General features: G+C 46.3%; 1 protein-coding gene across 2 annotated transcripts in view; it reads right to left on the bottom strand.

Annotated features, from left to right (window-relative positions):
* Positions 1–6105: 6105 nt before the first annotated feature.
* Positions 6106–18877, bottom strand: part of MYH9 (myosin heavy chain 9) — a 74532-nt gene continuing 61760 nt past the window's right edge. For both annotated transcript variants that reach the window (XM_053977107.1, XM_053977106.1), the window contains exons 26-41: positions 18089–18301; positions 17499–17643; positions 16819–17025; positions 15761–15865; positions 14424–14576; positions 13810–14058; positions 13104–13316; positions 12218–12430; positions 11701–11862; positions 10885–11013; positions 10452–10540; positions 10128–10251; positions 8839–9047; positions 8311–8419; positions 7837–8009; positions 6106–7669 (exon numbers count right to left, since the gene is read on the bottom strand). In XM_053977107.1, the coding sequence (XP_053833082.1) occupies positions 7549–7669; positions 7837–8009; positions 8311–8419; positions 8839–9047; positions 10128–10251; positions 10452–10540; positions 10885–11013; positions 11701–11862; positions 12218–12430; positions 13104–13316; positions 13810–14058; positions 14424–14576; positions 15761–15865; positions 16819–17025; positions 17499–17643; positions 18089–18301 (2614 nt within the window). In that variant the 3' untranslated portion in view covers positions 6106–7548. The remainder of the gene's footprint in view (positions 7670–7836; positions 8010–8310; positions 8420–8838; positions 9048–10127; positions 10252–10451; positions 10541–10884; positions 11014–11700; positions 11863–12217; positions 12431–13103; positions 13317–13809; positions 14059–14423; positions 14577–15760; positions 15866–16818; positions 17026–17498; positions 17644–18088; positions 18302–18877) is intronic.

The raw sequence follows: 18877 nt of genomic DNA, 5'->3' as shown, positions 1-18877 counted from the left end.
CTGTCCTGGCACAGTAACTGCCCGGGTTAGCAAGAAGGGCTGTGCCAGTTGCAACAGAAAAAGAAAAGGCAGAATCTAAAAGCTAAGCAGGTAAAGGGAACAAATTATGTCAGAGCAAAATTTTGCTGCCTGTGCAACCCATCTTTGCTGCTTGGTTCACTCTCACCCAGCAACTCAAACAGGAGAGGTCAGCCCCGCTTACACCAGATGTGTCCCCAGCAGTGTAAGGAGGACACAGGGCTGGGAAACTTGGGACTGGGTGTCTGTGATCCTCCCCAGCAAAGGTACCTGGGCAGTGGCAGTTGATTTACCCCCAGCTTAAACAGGAGCCTAAGGGCCTCTTTTTTAGCAATATTAGTGGGGTTACCTGTGTGCATAGAGACAGGGTCCCTGTTGGGCAGGTGGGAGTGTTGCTGGGATCAGCTGGAGGAGTCTCAGGGAATCTCTGATCTGTGCTGGAGGAAACTAAGTGGAGAAGAGAGCTGTGGGCTCTTCTGGCTGGATGAAAGTCCAACTAGCCCACTACAATTCACAGGGAGCGCTCTCTGCCTCGGTGGGATGTCCCAGCAAGCGGGACAGTGACCAAGAGGCGCCCCATGGGCTCCCACCCAAGCCCCTCTCACCCTTCTGCAGCACAGCCGAGGCCCTGCTGCGGCCAGGAGCAGAGCACAGGCAATTCCAGAGCCAGCTCTTCCCGCCACAGCACCTGCTGGGAGGTGTTTGCTTATTCCACCCCGGTGGCCAGGAAAAGGCTTTGTTTGAAGGGGAAAACGGAGCCAGCTGCCCACAGCAGTGCTGCTGCCCCCACACACCTTGTCAGTAGAGAAATTAGTTGGGGGAGCCTCCCACCAGCACTGCCTGAGCACCTCCCAACTTCATGGCAGCCTGCAAACACAGATTAACTTTCCAGGGAAATGACAGAATCCAGCTCGTGCTTTCTGTTTGGAGTGAGTGTCCCATGACAGTTTATTTTAATCATCTTGTTGCTTTTAATAGTTCGTTGCAAGGTCGTGAAGCAGCCTCTCCTGCTGGGCAAGCCATAGGTACTGTGGCCCCATGGAGAGCAGGCATCCTCTAGCACAGCTCATAGAGGTGCCAGGGGAATGCAGGGGGAAGATTCTAGGGAACTGATCTGCCAGATCCTGGACAGCAGAGCAGGGAACAACTGCTCTGTCCACTCAGGGGATCGGGACCTTGAAATCTTGGTTTGGAGAGAAGCAGTTTTGAAATGATGCTGCATGATAATCCTGGACACAGCTCTGCCCCTGCCATGCCCCACGTCCCTGGAATGGGTGCCCGCTTTCTCTCTCCATCCCATATCTCTTTCCTCCCAGGTTATGGGAGAGGAGCCAGAGAGAAGCTGCTATTTGGTCTCCCTCTGATTTTCTCCCTAATCCCCTTTCATCCTCTGTCCAAAGCAAACCTGTCATGTCCCTTCATGGGGATGCATTGCCAGGCTTGGTTCTTCCTCCGTGTCCCTCTGAAGCTATGCTGTGTTTAGGGCCATGCTATACCAGTCCTGCAGGCACGCTGCACATGCTGACACATCCTTGGCCGCTGGAATGCTGGTCCCATCCTTGTCCTGACACTTCCATGGTGGCAGTGAGACTGCCTGCCCTGCACGAGTCAGCCCCACAAATGCAGGTGCTGGGCCCCAGCATCCTTTTCTGTTCAAGCAGTTCTGGTTTTCTCACCTGCCCAGGGAAGCAGCGCTGGCAAAGGACCTCTGAGGTAGGCGGGGCTTTACTCCCGGTGTAATTTCCTCCTACGCTGCAGAGTTACTCTGTGTTATCCTCTAGCGCAGCTGCGCTGGCCATCCCTCCTCTGAACCAAATTCCTTGGCTGCAGCACAGAGGTGAGCGCTTCCCTTAGCAAAGGAGAGGTGTTGGGATGTAGATAAGTCCCCTCCAGCCTCACAGCAGGGGCCTGAACAAACCCAGCACAAACCTGGCACCTTTCCCCGTGTGGGGTCCCGCTGCAGTTTAACTGCAGATCCAAGCTGGAGCATAAGCCATGACCTTGAAGTCACCTCCCAAAATCTTCGCAGGTGAGAGGGAGATGGTGAGCTGAGCTTCAAGCAAAAGCTGATCAAGAGCTTTATCCGTGCCTTTCCCACAAGGACACATCAGGGCAAGACAGCCAGGTGCCTCATGCTTCAGAAAATGATGAGCTGGCGAGCCGTGAGCTGCACAAACACAACGACAGCCCACAGGATCAAAAGCCTGCACAGCAAATTGGGCTGTGTTACCTCATTAAAACTTGTTTTGGCTGTGCCCATAACCTCAGCTTCAAAGCCTGCTGCAATTCCTAGCGACAGCATTAATACTTAGGCAAGCAGAGAGCCTCACCTGAGGCTGGAGCCGGTCTCTCCTCCAGAGCTGAGCTGCTTGCACCTGCACTAGCTTTGGGAGGCAGAAATGGGGTCTGAAAGTGCCAGCTCTGATCCAGGATGGGCTTGGCAGCACGGACAGGGTGCATGCAGCCCCCATGCCCTCTCAGCTCCCATGGGGAAGTGCTGAGAAGGAAACGAAACAAGCTTTCAACACATGCCTGCTGGCTGTGGGGGAGCCTGGGCAGGCTGCATCCATCCAGCAGCTTGCAGGGCTGGGAAGTTTTGCCAGGGTTCTCTCAAATCCCAGGGACAGCTCAGGATTGAGTGAAGCATTCCAGAAGGGAAGAGCCTGGGCTAGGAGAAAGGATGCTTCCCTTGCTGCTACACCAGGGGTGCCTCAGTGCCAGGAGTTTGGGGGAGGAAAAGTGAAAGGTGGGCTCAGCTCCTGTGCAATGCTGTTTCTTTATAAGGCAACACAGGGAGATGTTTCCCTGGATACAGTGGAAATAAAAAGCAGGAAGTTCCTTTGATCACAGTTCCAAGAGTTTGTTGTATTTTTTTTCCTTTCTCCTTTTCTTTCCTCTACCGAGTCATTGCTTCACCCACAAAGCTTGTGGAGGCTGCCCCACATCTTTTGGCTGTACAATGCAGCATCCCTGCACTTCTAGGCAAATCTCTCCACTGGCACCACCACTCTCTGCCACCAGAACTTCATGTCCAGTGAGACTTTTTCTTGCCACAGAGCCCTCCTTCAAACTCAGTCTTAAATGAGGTCAGGGATTCGAGCCATGGCTCTTCTCCTAAAAAGCAGCCTAAGGAAGTGATCTATTTGTCCCAAGTGATACACCCTACCACAGCACCCATGACATTCTGCACAAATTCCCTCAGAAGTCAATTAGAGCTGTACTGAATTAAGCCATTCACAGCTTAATTAGCAGCAAGCAACCACATTATGAGTAACACAGCATTGTGAGGCCAGCCACTCCACCATCATCAGTCCTCCACTTCCTCCCTTGCTCTTCCTTAGGGCTGGAGAGCTGAGCAATAGTGAAACCTCCAAGGCAGACTCTGCTGCAGGGCATGTGTCCCACGGCCTCTGCCGCCTGCACTCACCCTCAGCTGTTGCAGGTGAGTGGAGAAGGTGGCCTGCCCTCAATGCTCCTCCTGCACAACCAAGCCCAGTCCAAAGAGTGGCTGTAGTTTTACCTAATTGGCTTTTCAGTGTCCTTCTCTGTATGTTTAACCCAAATTTAAAGTCTCAGAGAGGGAGGCTGCCCCAGCACAGGGAGCTGGCTCCCTGCACCTCTCCCCTGTCATGCACCAGACCATCATTGCTTCAAGACATTTCACATTTCACTTTTCCTCTTGCTGCATGGCTGCCCAGCTCTTTGTTCTGCTCAGCCACACAGGCTTGAAGTGCTAGCAAGGATGGAAGTCACAAATTTAGGACAAAAAAGGTTTTGGTTTAGTTTTTTTTTTTTTCTATCCTTCTGCTTTTGCTCCCACTGCTAGAGCATCAGGGAGAAGAAAATTAAATCCAAACAGACAGTAGTTTTCCACTAGCTCTCTGTCCTGAAACTGGGAATATTGTCTCCAGCATCTCCAGAATAGGCTGAGCTGCCTGAACTAGTTGGGCTGCAGCAGCCTGCATTTTATTTTCAGATCATTCAAACCACTGCTCTGAGACCTCCCTCACACTCCAGGCTGGGAAAGCCGCAATTTCCACTGTAGCTCCCCCACTCAAGTGCCTGTTACTTCACAGCCATTGAATCTGCACCCTTATTCTCCATTTATATTAAGTGGTACTTGAATCAATTTGTGGGAGAAATGGAAGAGAGCTAAACCCTAAACCTGGCAGACCAGAGAGCTAAACCCTAAACCTGGCAGACCAGTGCTGCTGTGCCCAGGAAGCCAGCTAGAACTGACTCTAATGGCCACTGTCCTTGCTCTGCCCTGGGGGAAGTTGCAGCAGGAACAAGCAGAGCACTCAGCTGCTTCCCAGGAAAGAAGGCTCTTTGCACAGGATGATGCTGCAGGTCTGGTGATTTACCTCCATTTCTCAGAGGCTGGGGCTGGGCTGGTTGCTCTGCCCCTCGGTTCTGCTGCTGCAATGGCCTGTGAGGGCCACACTGTAACCTGCAACAATTTAACATTTTTTAAAGCTGGTTTATTACCTGTAATGATCTGGTTGTCAAGCCTTTGTCCCAGAAGAATGGCCCAGCGTAGGAACAGGAATATTTGTAATCAGCTTCATCTCTTACATCTCCTCAAAACCTCTCTATGCCCTTCCCTCTAATTTAGATCCCTTTCACCGCCTGCTGGGATCAGCCCTGGGGCGGGATGGTGCAGACAACAAACAGAGCTCCAGCAACAACTTCCAGAAACTTTTTTGTAGGCCTCAGAGAAAAGGTCCCAGCTCAATTGCTTTTCCACACTTATTACCATTGTAACCATTCACGTACTCAGACCATCCCCAAAATCCCGCGAAAAACCACTCTGAAGTATTTACCAACTCTGGAGAGTCACAGAAGAGCAATTAACCTGAAGCCATGAGAATCTCCTGGCTCGAGGTTGTGCTCTGCAAAGCAGAAAATGGTGAATAGAAGACTTAATTTTGTCCCTTCCATGGGGATGCACAAAAAATATGGAAAGCTGAAGAAAAATACTGTGCCAGTTAAAAAAAAAGAGACACAAGCCTCTTTCCATCTTGCACAGGACAGAACAGCAGCCAAACAGTGCTCTGCCTCACACACAAAAAGCCTGAGCTTAAAAGGGTCTTCATAGCACCAGCACACAGGTTCTGCTCTGCATCACTGCACTGCCTGGCCAGTGGTGCCATTTCAAGTTGATCCTATGATGGGAAAGCAATTTCTACACAGTTTAAAGGGCTCAGTGGTCTCAGAGATACTCTGCAAGTTTCTGGAAAACACTTTGGAAAAAGATTGAAGCAGCTGAATCAGTAACCTCTCAGATGACACTAAGTCCAGTCCTGTTTTTAACAACAGTCCTATATGCAGGACATCAGCACAGCAGTGCCTGTATTCCACACATCATGAACCCACATTCAGCCCCTTGTGCCTTAATCCTTATCCAGACTTTCAAAAACTGCAGCCAATGTAACACAGCTTCAAAAGCAGCTCATTCTCAACTGACCCTTTATACTGACTACACCCACTCGTGCAGCAGCACATGGTTAACTGTGCCTGCTCCTTCTGCACTGCCCCTCGGCTTTTTTAACTTCTACTTACACTTAAGTTTCTTAATGAGAAGCCTTTTCCCCTCCCAGCATCTGGTTAGGCAGAAACGCCGTGGGCAGCAGCCACGTGTGCTCCCCAGGGAAGGAGTTTCCTGTAAGCTGCACCCTCCCTGCTCCTTGTTTGCCAGACTGGCCCTGGCAGCAGCCCCTGCTGGCAGCTCAGGCCCCTCATGCTGAGAGCCAGCACCTCCTTCCCCATCGCTGCCACCCAGGGCCCGGCCCAGCCCCGACCGCAGCTCCCAGCCCAGACTTTCTCAGCAAGGTCTGAATCTCTGCCAGCACAGGATGGGAGGGACGAGCTCGGAGATGGGAGCTGCTGGTGTTGCACTCCAGCTTCTCCTGCCCTGGCTGGAGGACCAGAATGTGCTTGTGACACTCCAAGGAGCCAGAAAGACTAGAATATGGGCACAAGTTTCTTATTCAATTTCTGGCAAAAATGTAACAAAAAGAGTTTCTGTGGCCACACAGGGTCTTCACTGCACCGAGGAAAGGAGGGAAGGGCAACACACGCACACACTGCAGCACATGGATAATCTTTATTGGTAACATCAGTGGAGCACCAGTAAACGATTACTGACTGTAGTGGTGACACACAGCTGAGGCACATGCTAAGGCACTTTTATTATATAAAAAAAATTTAAATTCTTCTGTGACAGCAATTGGGACAGGAGGCTCCTGCATTAGAGCGCTTCAGGCATACAGTATGGTGCTTCATATTTAAATCTTACTTTGCTCATAAGTAGGTCTAAATGCAGCATATACAATATGGTTAAGAATACAGGTAAATCCAGCAGCCAGTGTACGGTGTAGAAAAGTAAAGACTATCTATATATAACCATGGTCCCAAGAGAAAGGCAGTGATAAAGACCTTTATTTTTTTTCTTAATTACTTATTACAAGAAATACAAAGGCCTTACATATATCTGTGCAGATTAAAGGGTTTTTAATATACTCTTAGTCAATGGTGCACAATAACTAATCCCAACACCTGGTTACAGAGCAGGTGCAAGAGGCTTGGACATGTCAATAAGAGGAATTTCCCTCCCCTTATCCCCACCCTCTGCCCACTACCCTATTAAATTCCTCTAGATTCTGTTTATTACCATTAAATATATTTGGTCCCCCAGAGATTCTCAGACAAGCACAAGGACATTACTCTGCTCCCCCAGCCTGTCATTAACTACTGGTCCACACTGCCTTAGATGAAACTGCTCAGAGGCAGAGACACAAACAGGACATCATTGCACTTCAGAGATCTGTCCAGACAGGAAAAAGAAGAAGAAGAAGGGAGGAAAAAAGAAAAAAAAAAAAAGGGAAAAAAAAAGGACACAAGGAAAAAAAAAACCAGAGACAACTTTGGCAAGTCCCCCAGGTAAGTGGTCCCAAGAGGAGTTTTCCTCTTCAGCCCTCCCTGGAAACACATGAAAGAAGAAAGGGCAAATTGCTATGGCCAAAGCACACCGTTTTTCCTGAAACTGCTCCCAAACCACATGGGTGGGCAGATTAAAAGAGGCAGAAGTCTGAGGTCACTGAACATGATTGCCGAAAGCAAACAAAGAGGGAGGGGAGAGAATACGGGACAAAGCTTCCCTGCAGCTAGAATTGAAGACAAAAGGAGATTTACAGCAAAAATAATATTTCCCTAGCCCCACTCCCTCCAAACTGTAAGGATTTACCAGCAGACATGGCACAGACAGTTCTACAGGCCTCTGCAGTGGCCAAACTGCTGGTCAAATTTCAGAGCCCTGACTCTTTGGCATTAAATACAAAGAGGATTAGGAAACCGGAAAGAGGAGAAAACTAGGAACACAGATGCCCGATGGCTCCAGACACACAGACCTGGCCTTGCTCTGCAGGTCCCCAGCCAGTTTTGGAGGAGAGGGTTTGCTGAAAGTCCAATGGAAGAGGGGAGGGTAGGTGGGTCACTCCCTCACATGTAACCTGGGTCAAATGGGAGGACTTATTCAGTAGCTTTGGCATCGCCAGCATCTGCCTTGCCATCCACTTCCTCATCAGACACCGACTCTCCTGTTCCCTTCCGGACCATCCGGCGTGTCATGACAAACGGCAGGTCCCCACGCCTAGGGAAGGACACATGGCATGTCAGCAATGTTCCACAGAACTCACAGGCAGGACAGGCTCCGGGATGAGGTGGGGAAGCACCTGGCCTCGCTGTTTGCTGTGGGCAGCTGCACAAAGCCCATGCTGCACTGGCTGCCAAGGCATGGCACAAAATGCTCCTCCTTACCTGAGTTTGCTCTTCAGGGAGCTGACTTCTCTATTCATCGCATCTGCTGTTTCAGTGGCATCCTCCAGCTCCCGCTGGAGCTTCCTACGGGATGCATTGGCTCGCTGGGCCTCCTCTTCTGCTTCCTCCAGCTGACGCTTCAGCTGCTTCAAGCGCATGTTTGCCTTGTCCGCCTGAGCATGTATGGGGCAAAAAGTAATAAGAACTCAGTGTTTCCCCAGAGTTGCAGCATAGTCATTAGAGCAGTAAAAAGCAGAGTTTCCAAAGCCCTCTCCTCCCTTTCTGAAGGGAATTGCCTAGGACTTGAGAGGTCCTAGTTTTTCTTTAAAAGAATCACATTTTCATCTGTCTCATCTTGTAATTCTTACAGTGACAGAGAAGATGAGAAATCCATAGGATGGTGAATGCCTTGGCCGTAGAAGGGAAAGCCTGCCCCCCAGAAGACTTGCAGACACTGCAGGGCACTGTACCCACCTGATCTTTGAATTGCTCAGCATTACGCCTCTCATCATCCACCTGTAGCAGGATGTCTTTCAGCTTCTTCTCGGCACGACGCACCTGTTTGCTGGCAGCCTGGCGCTCCCTGAACACAAACACAGGGGGGCTCAGACAACTGCTTATCTCCCACTGTCCCCAACAAGATCACCTGACCTGGACAAGTTAGAAGTGAGGAAGATAGCAAAAGTCCTCCTTAACTTAGGAAGAAAAGGGGATGGGAAGCTATGTTTCCCAGAAATTACCAAAAGGCTGATGTCACATGGGCAAGAGCTACAGAGGGGGCAACAAGTGTACCACAGCTACAGTTTTGGGAGTGATTGAATTCAGAAGAAGCTGTAAGTGAATACTGTGAAAAACAAGGAAGGTGTGCCAAGATCTTACTTCAGCACTACCCTGTATACCTAGGATGAAGCTCTCATTCAGACAAATCAGAATTAAGAAGAGCTTAAAATCCCAGAAGGGATGGAAGCTTGTAAAGCAGACAGAGTTTCTCCTAGTACATACTTTGTCTCCATGTCCAACTGCTCTTCCAGCTGTGCTATCTTTGCTTCCAAGGCTGTGATGGTAGCCTTGTACTTGGACTTGACGGTGCTCTCCATCTCCTGCAGTTTGACTTTGAGCTCCTTGTTCAGGCGCTCCATCTGCTGGCGAGCGTTCTCGTTCTTCTGTGCGTTGCTGCGCTCAGCGTTCAGGTCGGCGTTCATCTGATCGATCTGCACGGACACAGAGATAAGGACTCCTCAGCACAGCCAGTGCTCCTGCCTGAAAGGCTCATTTATTTCTCAGACTCAAAAAGAACAAGGACCCTGAGGGTGAGCTGAATACTTGGAATAACTCTGATGCAGAGGGAGCTTTGAGAAGGCAGGACACTTCTCAAAGTATCTTAGTTTACCCAGATTTTCAAAGTAATTCCTTGAATAACAGGTTTATCAACCTCCTCTTAGGACTAGCTAAACTTGCCAATCACATTCACTGCCCTCTGGGGCTAAGGCCATGGTCTGGCACTTAACACAGTATTTATCAGTCTCAATTACAAAAATCCTGAGGCAAGTGGATCCAATATATGTGCTTTACTAATTTATTGTTTATTTGCTGTCTGTCTACTTCCAGTACAAGGCAGCAGCTTAAAAATACTGACTTTCAGAGGTAAAAGGGCGAGAACTTGCCTACTTCCAAGACAGGGCTCTGGCTGATGGTCAACCATGTAGAGAACTACACTCTCATCTATCAGAATTAATGAGCTTTCTGGAAAATCATCAGCCCAGATCCTTGACTTTGGAGTGCTAAGAAAATAACATGCTTGACTCTCAAAGTTGGGCAGACAAAATATGGCACACAACAGGCAGATCAAGGTCATGGTTTCTATAGCAGCCTAACAAATATCATATGTTCAGTCCATTTGCAACAGCATAGAACTGGCAGAAAAGTAATTTTCCAAACACACTGTGGCACTCTTCAGCATGTCAAGTTGGAGCAGCATGCCACAGATCAACTTTCTCAATATCCCTTAAATAGAGAAAAAAGGGACTGGGAGGAGGTTGGTTTGGTTTTAAATAAACTTGGGAGATTGTTCCAGCTACCCGGTGATTTTAAATGGTCAAAGCCAGTGAGTTAACATAATTTTGGCTGCTATTTTCTGTACTGTGGTATTCAGCTGTTTCATCTTGCTCACACCTATGGCCTTCTGAGGGTCTGCACTGTGCACAAGGCAGCTGCTGGCATTACTCAGAGAACAGTTTGACAACTCACAAACACCAGAGAACCCCCACGGCCGCTGCAGCCTGAACAGGTACCTGAAGATTTGCCTTCTTGAGCCGGTCATTGATTATCTCTGTGTTGCCCTGTTCTTCTTCTAACTCCTCCTCCAGCTGAGCTATCCGTGCCTCCAGGCGCCTCTTCTCCTCCATGGCCAGTGCTCTACAGGACAGATAGGCATTAAAGCAACAGTGATGGCATCAATGCCTTGGGGAAAACTCACCACTTGTACACAAAATTAGCTCAGTCTTTAGGGACCAGAGGGGATACAGTGTGTGCTACAGTCTACATAAAAAAAAAACAGGCCAAGAAGTGTTTTCTCACAGCAGCTCCTCCTCCCTCAGACCGGGAACATTACTCACCCTTTACCACTGTTGTTGGCAATCTCATCAGCCAGCTCATCCCTCTCTTGCTGGGCTTGGCGCTTGGCACGTTCAGCAGCTGCAAGTTCCTGGAATGAAAACGAGACGGACAGTGATCCAATAGGAAACTACCAATTAATGCAGCACAGGAAAAAGGAGTTACTGGTAATGGCTGGTATGGTCTCCAGCCTGATCCAAAGCTAATTCTATGACATGGCCTGTTCCCTGTCCACCCCACAGCTTCCTTTGCTTTGCACACTCCTATCACAGCTGTCAGTAAAGGGCCAAATTCTGCATTTTGAATTGTACCTCATATTTGAGCAGAGCAAAAAGTACAAAAGAAAGGAAATAAACACTCCAGCTTAGACTGCTGCATATAGTTCTTGGCCAAAGAAAACAAACCAACTCTTAACTTTCATGCATATTCCATTACCTCCTGCAACTGGATCATCTCTGCCTCCATGCTCTTCAGCTTCTTCTCATTTTCTTTGGCCTGTGCCAAGATCTCTTCTCTGGAAGTACGTGTGTCCTCCAATTCCCGCATGTAATCCTTCATTTGTGCCTGAAAACAGAGAATAGAAAGGGATGAATTACAGAGCACTCATACAAAGAGATGTGGTTTGTTTGTCTTATGGGAAACATGGATGGAAAACAGAAATAGGGATTCATTACTCTTCAGGAACCACAAAGGTTGCTGTAAAAACAAAAGGAATCATCCTTTTTGCATTTCACAAGTAACATGTAAAAATATCAATTGAAGCAAACAGGATTGCTTTTTGTAGGAAAAAAGTTTTGTCATATAAATGGACAGGGAAGAAAAGGTACAGGAAGCTTTCTAGTGAAGCAATGGAATGAACCATCTAGGGAGGATTTAATTTTTCCTAAGAACAGGTCAGACAGCTGCTTGCAGGAATTTAAAAAGCACAACAGAGCCATCTTGGGGCAGGAGTAGGTCTAAATGTTATTTAAGGTCCTCTAGATTTACAGTTCTGTAATCCTTTCCAAAAACATGGTGCTTGAAGTAAGCACTAGAGTGGACTTTGCCTACAGCTTGTCTCCCCGGGAGTTAAACAGGCAGATTGGGATTAGAAGGATGCTTGAAATGCCAAAAAATCTTTCACAGTGAACTGCTACAAGATTCTGCTGCTCTTGTGACACTGATGCAATGTTCTGGTGAGGTGAAATCTTGCATCCCGTTTCCCTGGGTAAAAACTCTGCCCTGACAGCTGAAACAGCTGCAATGCTTCACCTGCAGTTTGCGCAGCTGCTTGATGGCTTCTTCACGATTCTTGTTAGCAGTGTCTATATGGCTTTCCAAATCCTTCAGGTCCATCTCGAGCTTCTTCCTGGCAGCCACAGCCATGGAGCGCTGTTTTCGCTCATCCTCCAGTTCTGCCTCCATCTCCCGAACCTGTGTAGAGCAGCAGAGGCATCAGCATTTCAGCTCCTTCCTTTCCCAGAACTCACTTCTCACATTCCCCTTTCAAAGGCTGCAGAAGTACAAGCATGTGACTTGTCTTCATTCTCCCTGGCAGGGGGATGGGGCTGACATTCCTCACTAATAAAGTCCCACAGGTTCCTGTGATAGACAAATACTATTGGAACAATCACACACACAAAGGAGGAAGTCTGTCACAGCTTTGCAATATTGCCTGGAGTATTAACATAAACAACAATCTTTGGATTGGCACTGTCTGCCTGACCATCTTTGGACACAAGTGCCTTTGTGTACAGAATGCATTGAGGATTTACAGAGCAGTTCTTACTTGTCTGATCAGCTGTTTCTTCTTCTCTTCATTCTGTTCATCACGGCCCTGGAGGTCCCGGTCAAACTGTGCCTTCATAGCCTGTTGGTTCACTTCCAGCCGCAGTTTGGCATCCTCTGTGGCCTGCAGTTCATCCTCCAGCTCTTCCAGCTGGGTCTTCATCTCCTCCACCTGCTGCTCCAGGGCTCGCTTAGCTTTCTCCAGCTCATGGACCTACAACACAGTACCACACATGAGGTTTCTGCAGAGAGTGCAGACAATTTAATCTACCCTAACAGAAAAAAAGGTTAAGAACAGCCACTCACATCAGACAGGATACAAGAACACTGCACCTGTCCCTTGTATTAGGGCAGATGCATGCTGCCAGTCTGAACCACAATTACTGTTAGTTCTGGTTGTGTGTGTGTAGGTGGTGGTGGGGAAAAAGAGAAAAGCATTTGTCAGCCCAGTCCTGACTTAGTGAAGACTTATCAGAGCTGGACACCTCTGGTTCTGGCAGAATCTAAGAAAATAGTTTTTAGCTTCTGAATTGATTCTTTTCCTTCATTCATGTAACTTTTTTTTTTTTTTTAAATATTGGAGGTTATGTCTTCCACTGCCTGATTAATTGCTGTATTTTACATATCAGGTTCGCACCATACCCTCACCTCTGCCACAAGGATACAAGGTAATTTTCATCTTTGCCACTGCCTCATTTGGGTCATTTCCAACCCACCTTTACCACTTACTGATGTGATACAAATATAACATTCACAAACTCACAATGTATCCAGTACTCTCTACAATGTTCCTCTGTGTTACCACTGGCATCAGCTTTTTGCACTACAGAAGTAACAGTATCAACTGTGTGACATTTCCTGCCCAGACAATTTAACTGAATACTTACACTTTTCCCAACATCATCCTTTGAGCTCATGAGATCTTCCATCTCTGCACGGAACTGCTTATTGATTCGTTCCAGCTCAGCCTTCTCCTCTATGGCTTCTTCCAGGGCTCTGGCCAGGGACAGGGCCTTAGTCTCCTTCTCCCGGGCCTCTGCCTCAGCGCGGTCCCGTTCCTCAGCATACTTGGCAGAGATGGTCTTCTCCTCTGCCAACAACTACAAGAGCACAGCATCAGTATTCTGAGAAATTACTGATCATTTGCTAACAAGGTAAACATGCATCTTTACATCAGGGCCTTCTTAATAGTGCTCTTCCATGGATAGAAGGAATCAAGAAAATGCAGCTTCAGAGAATGAAGCGCGCCATCCCATCTCTAACAGCTGTGCTGACCCCGCGTAAAGAAACCCCTGATTTCCTAGGCCTCCAACCTATTACTTTCAACCTTCTCTGAGATGATTTGCAAATGACACTTCAAACTCCATCTTGGTTTTGATATAAATGTTATCCCTTTGAGAAAAGGAACATTGCTTAACTTCCTATTCATAGAACAAAATTAATTCACTTCTATTAAAGCTTTTTTCTCCACTCTACATACTCTGCTTTAGTTCAGAAATAAATATGCATTCTCCAAGCAGTATTGCTTAGGTATTCTTAAAGCAGACCTATCAATAAGATGTACCTACTAAATGCTTATGACTGAAATCATACCTGATCAAACTTCTTCTGCTTCTTCTCTAGGTTGGACACGATCTGCCGCTGATGGTCCAAGTCCACAGCAAGGTCATCCAGCTCTTGCTGCAGGCGGGTCTTTGTTTTTTCCAGCTTGTCATATGCAGCTGTCTTCTCTTCATATCGCTGGCTCAAGCCCTCCAAGTCCTTCTGCAGCTTCTTCCTGGCTTCCTCTGCTGACTCAAGGCAGCCGAGACCATCATCCATCTTCTTCTTTGCATCTATTGCCTAAAGGACCAGGATCGCACATGAAGCCACAGAAAATGTTCTGTGCAGTTTACCGGCACCAGAAGTTTAGGACTTTCAAGTAAGAGAGTCTGTTCATTTCTGAAGGTACTGCTCCCTGCTCAGATAATACTGTGTGACTGAATTCCCAAAGGAATTCCTGGATAGAAATCTACAAGCAGTTCATATGATTACCATCAGAGACTTCTTCATTTCTTCTCTCACCCAAATCAGCAAAATCACCCTTGCCCAGGAAAGGTTGTGTTACTAGAAGTCAATTCTGCATTTGAATCTTACTTGTCTCAAGACAGACCTGTACTTATCCTTCCTCTCTAAAGTCACTGGTTTATGGGATGCAGACACTGTACCTGTTGCTGAAGAATAGAGATCTGTTTCTCCAGGTTTTTCTTTGCCTCCTCCTCTTCTTCCAGTTGCTCCTTGAAAGCATTCTTCTCATCCTCCATTTGCTTCAGTTTAGTGCTGAGGCTCAGTTTGAGGCGAGTCTCCTCCTGCAGCAGCTCCTGTAAAACAAACACCCCAGTGGAATTCAGCACCACTCGTTGGATTTAAAGGCTCACAATCCTCATCCACTCTCTCCAGGAGTGCTTCTGAAGTTGAGTTTAAGCATGCAACTAATTTCACAGATAAGACAACTGAAGACAGAATTTAAATAACTGCCTTTCAGTGAGTCAGTATAGAAACAAAATATTCAGAAGGGTCCTATTCTCTCCTACACTCTAATCATTAAAGTACACTCCTTGCCATACAAGGCTTTCTCAAGGCCTTACCACACAAGCTTTTCCACAGTCCTTTCTCAAGTCCTCCAAGTAGTATAGAAAGTATTCAGACCTTTCCCAACAACAGCATGACTGTACTCTGCTACGTGTCTCTCTCATATTCCAGTACCAAAGGAACACACAACAGGCCCAAGTGCTCTTGCATGGTTAAAAACAATGTTGGTCTCAGCAAAACTGTACAGCACTGGTCATTTACCAGCTTAGGGCACAACAGCATTGACTGACTTATGCTGCCAGTGCTTGAGCTGAAGGATCTGTAAAGATTGGTTAATCTTCAAACCTAGTGCAGAATTTTTGTATTGTGCCCTGTCTTTGAGTCTGTTTTTTAAAGAGTAGTAAAGTAGACAAAACATCAATGACTGTTCAAGGCTACTTATTACTGATGTGCTCTTCCTTTGCCTTCCAACCTTCTTAGCACTCCATGCTTGACCTTAAGAGTCATATTCTGCTAACTGTAAATGTATGTTTTTCCCAAAGTGTAAGACTAAGGATGATTTAATTCCTGAAAAAACACAAAATTATTTGAATCTATCACTTCAACATCCACTGGGAAATAAAACTTTCTGCTTAATTTGAAAAATTTACTGGAAATCACACACATGTGCACACACACATACAGACACCCTGTCAAACACTTGACTATGAAGATCTCAAAATAAGAACTTCAAAAAGCATTGCAGTCAGTTGAAGCACTAAAGTGCTCTCTGGTGGAAAGGTGATAGAGCAGGACTTCTAAGCCCAAGACAGGGAAAGTCACATATGTTCCACAGGCTGGGGAAGCAGAAGGAAGATAACCAGCTTGTTTCTTTGAATTGTTGTATAATCAGTACTTAATGGCATCCAGAGTGATTTCTCCCTTTACCAATGTGTAACAGACACACAGTTGCCTTGGTTTCCAAAGCTCTCACCTGTGTATCCTGAAGCTGTGATTCTAGAGCAGAGAAATCCTTTGCTAATTTGATTGATTTACTGTCAGACTGATTCAGAAGACCTGTGACATTGTCCAACTCGACCTGAAGGAGAGATCAGAGTATCAGTTACTGAATGCTTCAGGAAAAACAAAGACAGGAAGAGGTGAGCAGCTATGAGACCTAAAACTGAAAATGGAGGCACCTCTCAACAGGAGGGCAGGTGTATAAACTTTCTAGAAAAGAACACATCATTTCTACAGTCCCAGCAATTAAATATGAGAAGCTGAAAAGATTTTTATTTCAGATCACCTCTATTGCAACAGCCTTCTGATCGGGTTGCAATCAGTTTGGGTTACGGCCTGTATGAGATTTTAGCCTGGTAAGCAATTGTAAAATTTTTTATCAAACTCACTCTTTTCTATTTTATACTATCTGCTTCAGGATTGTATCTAGAGTCTCAAACTTACTTTGAGACTTTCATGCTTCAAAAGGTTGTGCATATGGACAGTGTTTGACTTTTAATGACGACCCTCCATAAAGGAGAAGGCCAAAGACAATGTTTCATGTCACTCTAAGGGATTTGCTGCTCCTTTGAAGAAAGGAGGAGAAACCCATAAATTCCCACATCATCTTTGAGCCATCAACCATGTGACAAAACTGCCAGACACCATCTCCCACGTGAGTTACACAACCACCAGTATGTGTGTGCCACTCCAGGGGCTCCAGCAGCTGAGTGCTCACAGAGCTGTGCAAACCACTGCTTTCAGGGGACACAGACACTGATGCATGAGCCTTACAAAACTCAGGTTTTTTTAATAACAGCAACTGGTTATTTCACCTTCTCAGGGCTGCTTGAAATAAGTAACATCAATCCAAATATCCTGGTCTGGCAATGAGTTAAGGAGTTTGCATAGCCCTTGGGAAGCAAATGATGGATTTGCTGGTTTTAGGAACATTATCCTCAGGAGGTGAAGAATTTTTGAACTAGCCATGGGGAGACACCACCTCTTCTCTTGAGCCCTGGGCTGAAGCTAAGCAAAACCCATGCCACTCACCTGCAGTTTGTTAACCCTCTCAGCCAGTTCAGTCTTCACTCTTTCACCTTCTGTAAATTTCACCTGCAGCTCCTGGAGCTGAGCATCCACTTTTTTCCGCTTGTGCTCAGCATCGCCTTTGCCCTGCAGAAGAGCCTTCACCTCATTGGACAGTTCAACCTTCTCACTTTCCAGAGCTTGTTTTGCTTTTTCAAGATTTGCTTTCACCTGAAGAGGAAAAGAAAAGGCAACAAAACCACTCAGACTTTACATATGGCAGGATTCAGTGAGTACATGTTTTTCCAACAAGCAAGCTAATGCTCTGTGTTTAGCGGTTAAGTTGCAGACTGCTTACTCAGAAAAAAAAAAAAAAAAGATGAACAGCCTGTCACTGATTATCAGGAGACAATCTAACAATCAACAAGACAATCTAACAAGACAACAATACAGAACAAAGTCCTGCACCATCAGCTTTCCAAATTAAATGTTGTACAAGCTAACAAGTGCTAGCAGTGAGAAGAATGTCTTGGCTGTACTGTATAACATGCCACTATTTAAAACAGCTTTATATATGCTTCATGGAGAAAAACCATCTACCAAGGGAAGAACAACACATGTATGAGTATCCTGAACACTTTGTGCCCTTCTGCACTGTCATTTCAGGTTGACTGCTTTGGCCCTGTGTTTTCTGTTCCACGTACCCGTTTGGTTTGCTCTAACTGCTCTGCCAGCTCTTCAATAGCTTGTGAATGTTTCTGCCTCATCTCTTGGATTTGAGCTTCATGAGTCTTTGCCTCATCTTCAAGAGTCTTCTTCAAAACTGTTACTTCTTGTTCTCTCTTTGACCTGAAAAATTCACAAATTCCATTTAGATGCCAAGGAGGGAATCAAACAGAGACGTATATCCACCAATAGCATCTCTAATGCATGAAAATGCCAAGGTCTGTTTAGGCTATAAATATACTTTTCAAAGGTAGCACTTAGCGCTGCATCCTTCTTAAGTGCAAGCTGGCAGCATTATTTCTGCCCAAGAAGCAGCAACAGCCTGAAAGTACCAATGTTTCTTTCAGGGGTACCAGTAATACTTTGGCTAGGGAGCAAATCAACTTTCTGACATCAAGTGAGAATGCAGTCTTGACTAGGGCTTGCACACCACCTCCCTCTGTAGTCACTGAGGCCGCTAACCAGTGATAAAGGCAAAGACTTGCTATGGTAAGAGACTGAATATAGCAAAATTATTAAAAACAGCCAAAACTAAACTTAAATAAAGATAACCACTCATTGGAGTTACCTCAGCTCCTGCTGAGCAGCTGTAGAATCTAGTGTGTCTTCTAGCTCTGTTTTCAATGCTTCCAGCTCTTCTCCCAGATCCCGCTTCTGTTTTTCAGCTTTATTCCTGAATGCTCTCTCTGACTCCAGGTCTTCCTGCAGCTCAGTGATCTGAGATTCAAGTTCCCTAATCTTCTTCAGGGCCATGTTCTTCTGAGCTGCCTCTTCTTCCACTCTGTGTTCAAAATAAGGTTCTGGTCAGAGCAGATTTAAACCATACACAAATTAAGACAACCTGTCCTACCAAAAATAATCAAGAAAAGCTGGTATTGGTCAGCTCTACAATGTTATATTCAGACTTTGATCCATATATGATCTACAAATTCTAAGCTCTATCTCCCAATACTTGAGATAGCACAATTACTCACCTTAAAGAAGGGGACAGAGAGGGACTGACAACAGAAGAAAGCAGAAGAGAAAGCACCATTTTACAATGGAAATTGGACACTTTACTGAGTAGATGAATACAGCAACTACCAGACGGACACCAGTGTGCTGCCACTACTTTTTAATCACAGCTTAAGGATTACTACTCCAGTCAAATGCATGCAGTGCCTATTGCATCCATAGTCTAGTTCTGGACAGAGAATGTGGCAGTGAGCAGCAGCTAAAGAAATCTAATGCCAAGGACATGGATCTTAAATAGTCCACGGGCTAAAAATACAACATCCACAGGTTGCATTTTTCCCTATTCACCCTGTTCCAAGTGACACAAGACAAGAAATACTTCCCAACCAGGTGGCCCTTGAAC

This window comes from Vidua macroura, chromosome 5 (genome assembly GCF_024509145.1).
Source record: "Vidua macroura isolate BioBank_ID:100142 chromosome 5, ASM2450914v1, whole genome shotgun sequence".
Taxonomy (NCBI): domain Eukaryota; kingdom Metazoa; phylum Chordata; class Aves; order Passeriformes; family Viduidae; genus Vidua; species Vidua macroura.
The sequence above is the reverse complement of the archived record's forward strand: the minus strand, read 5'-3'. Positions and strand labels throughout refer to the sequence as shown.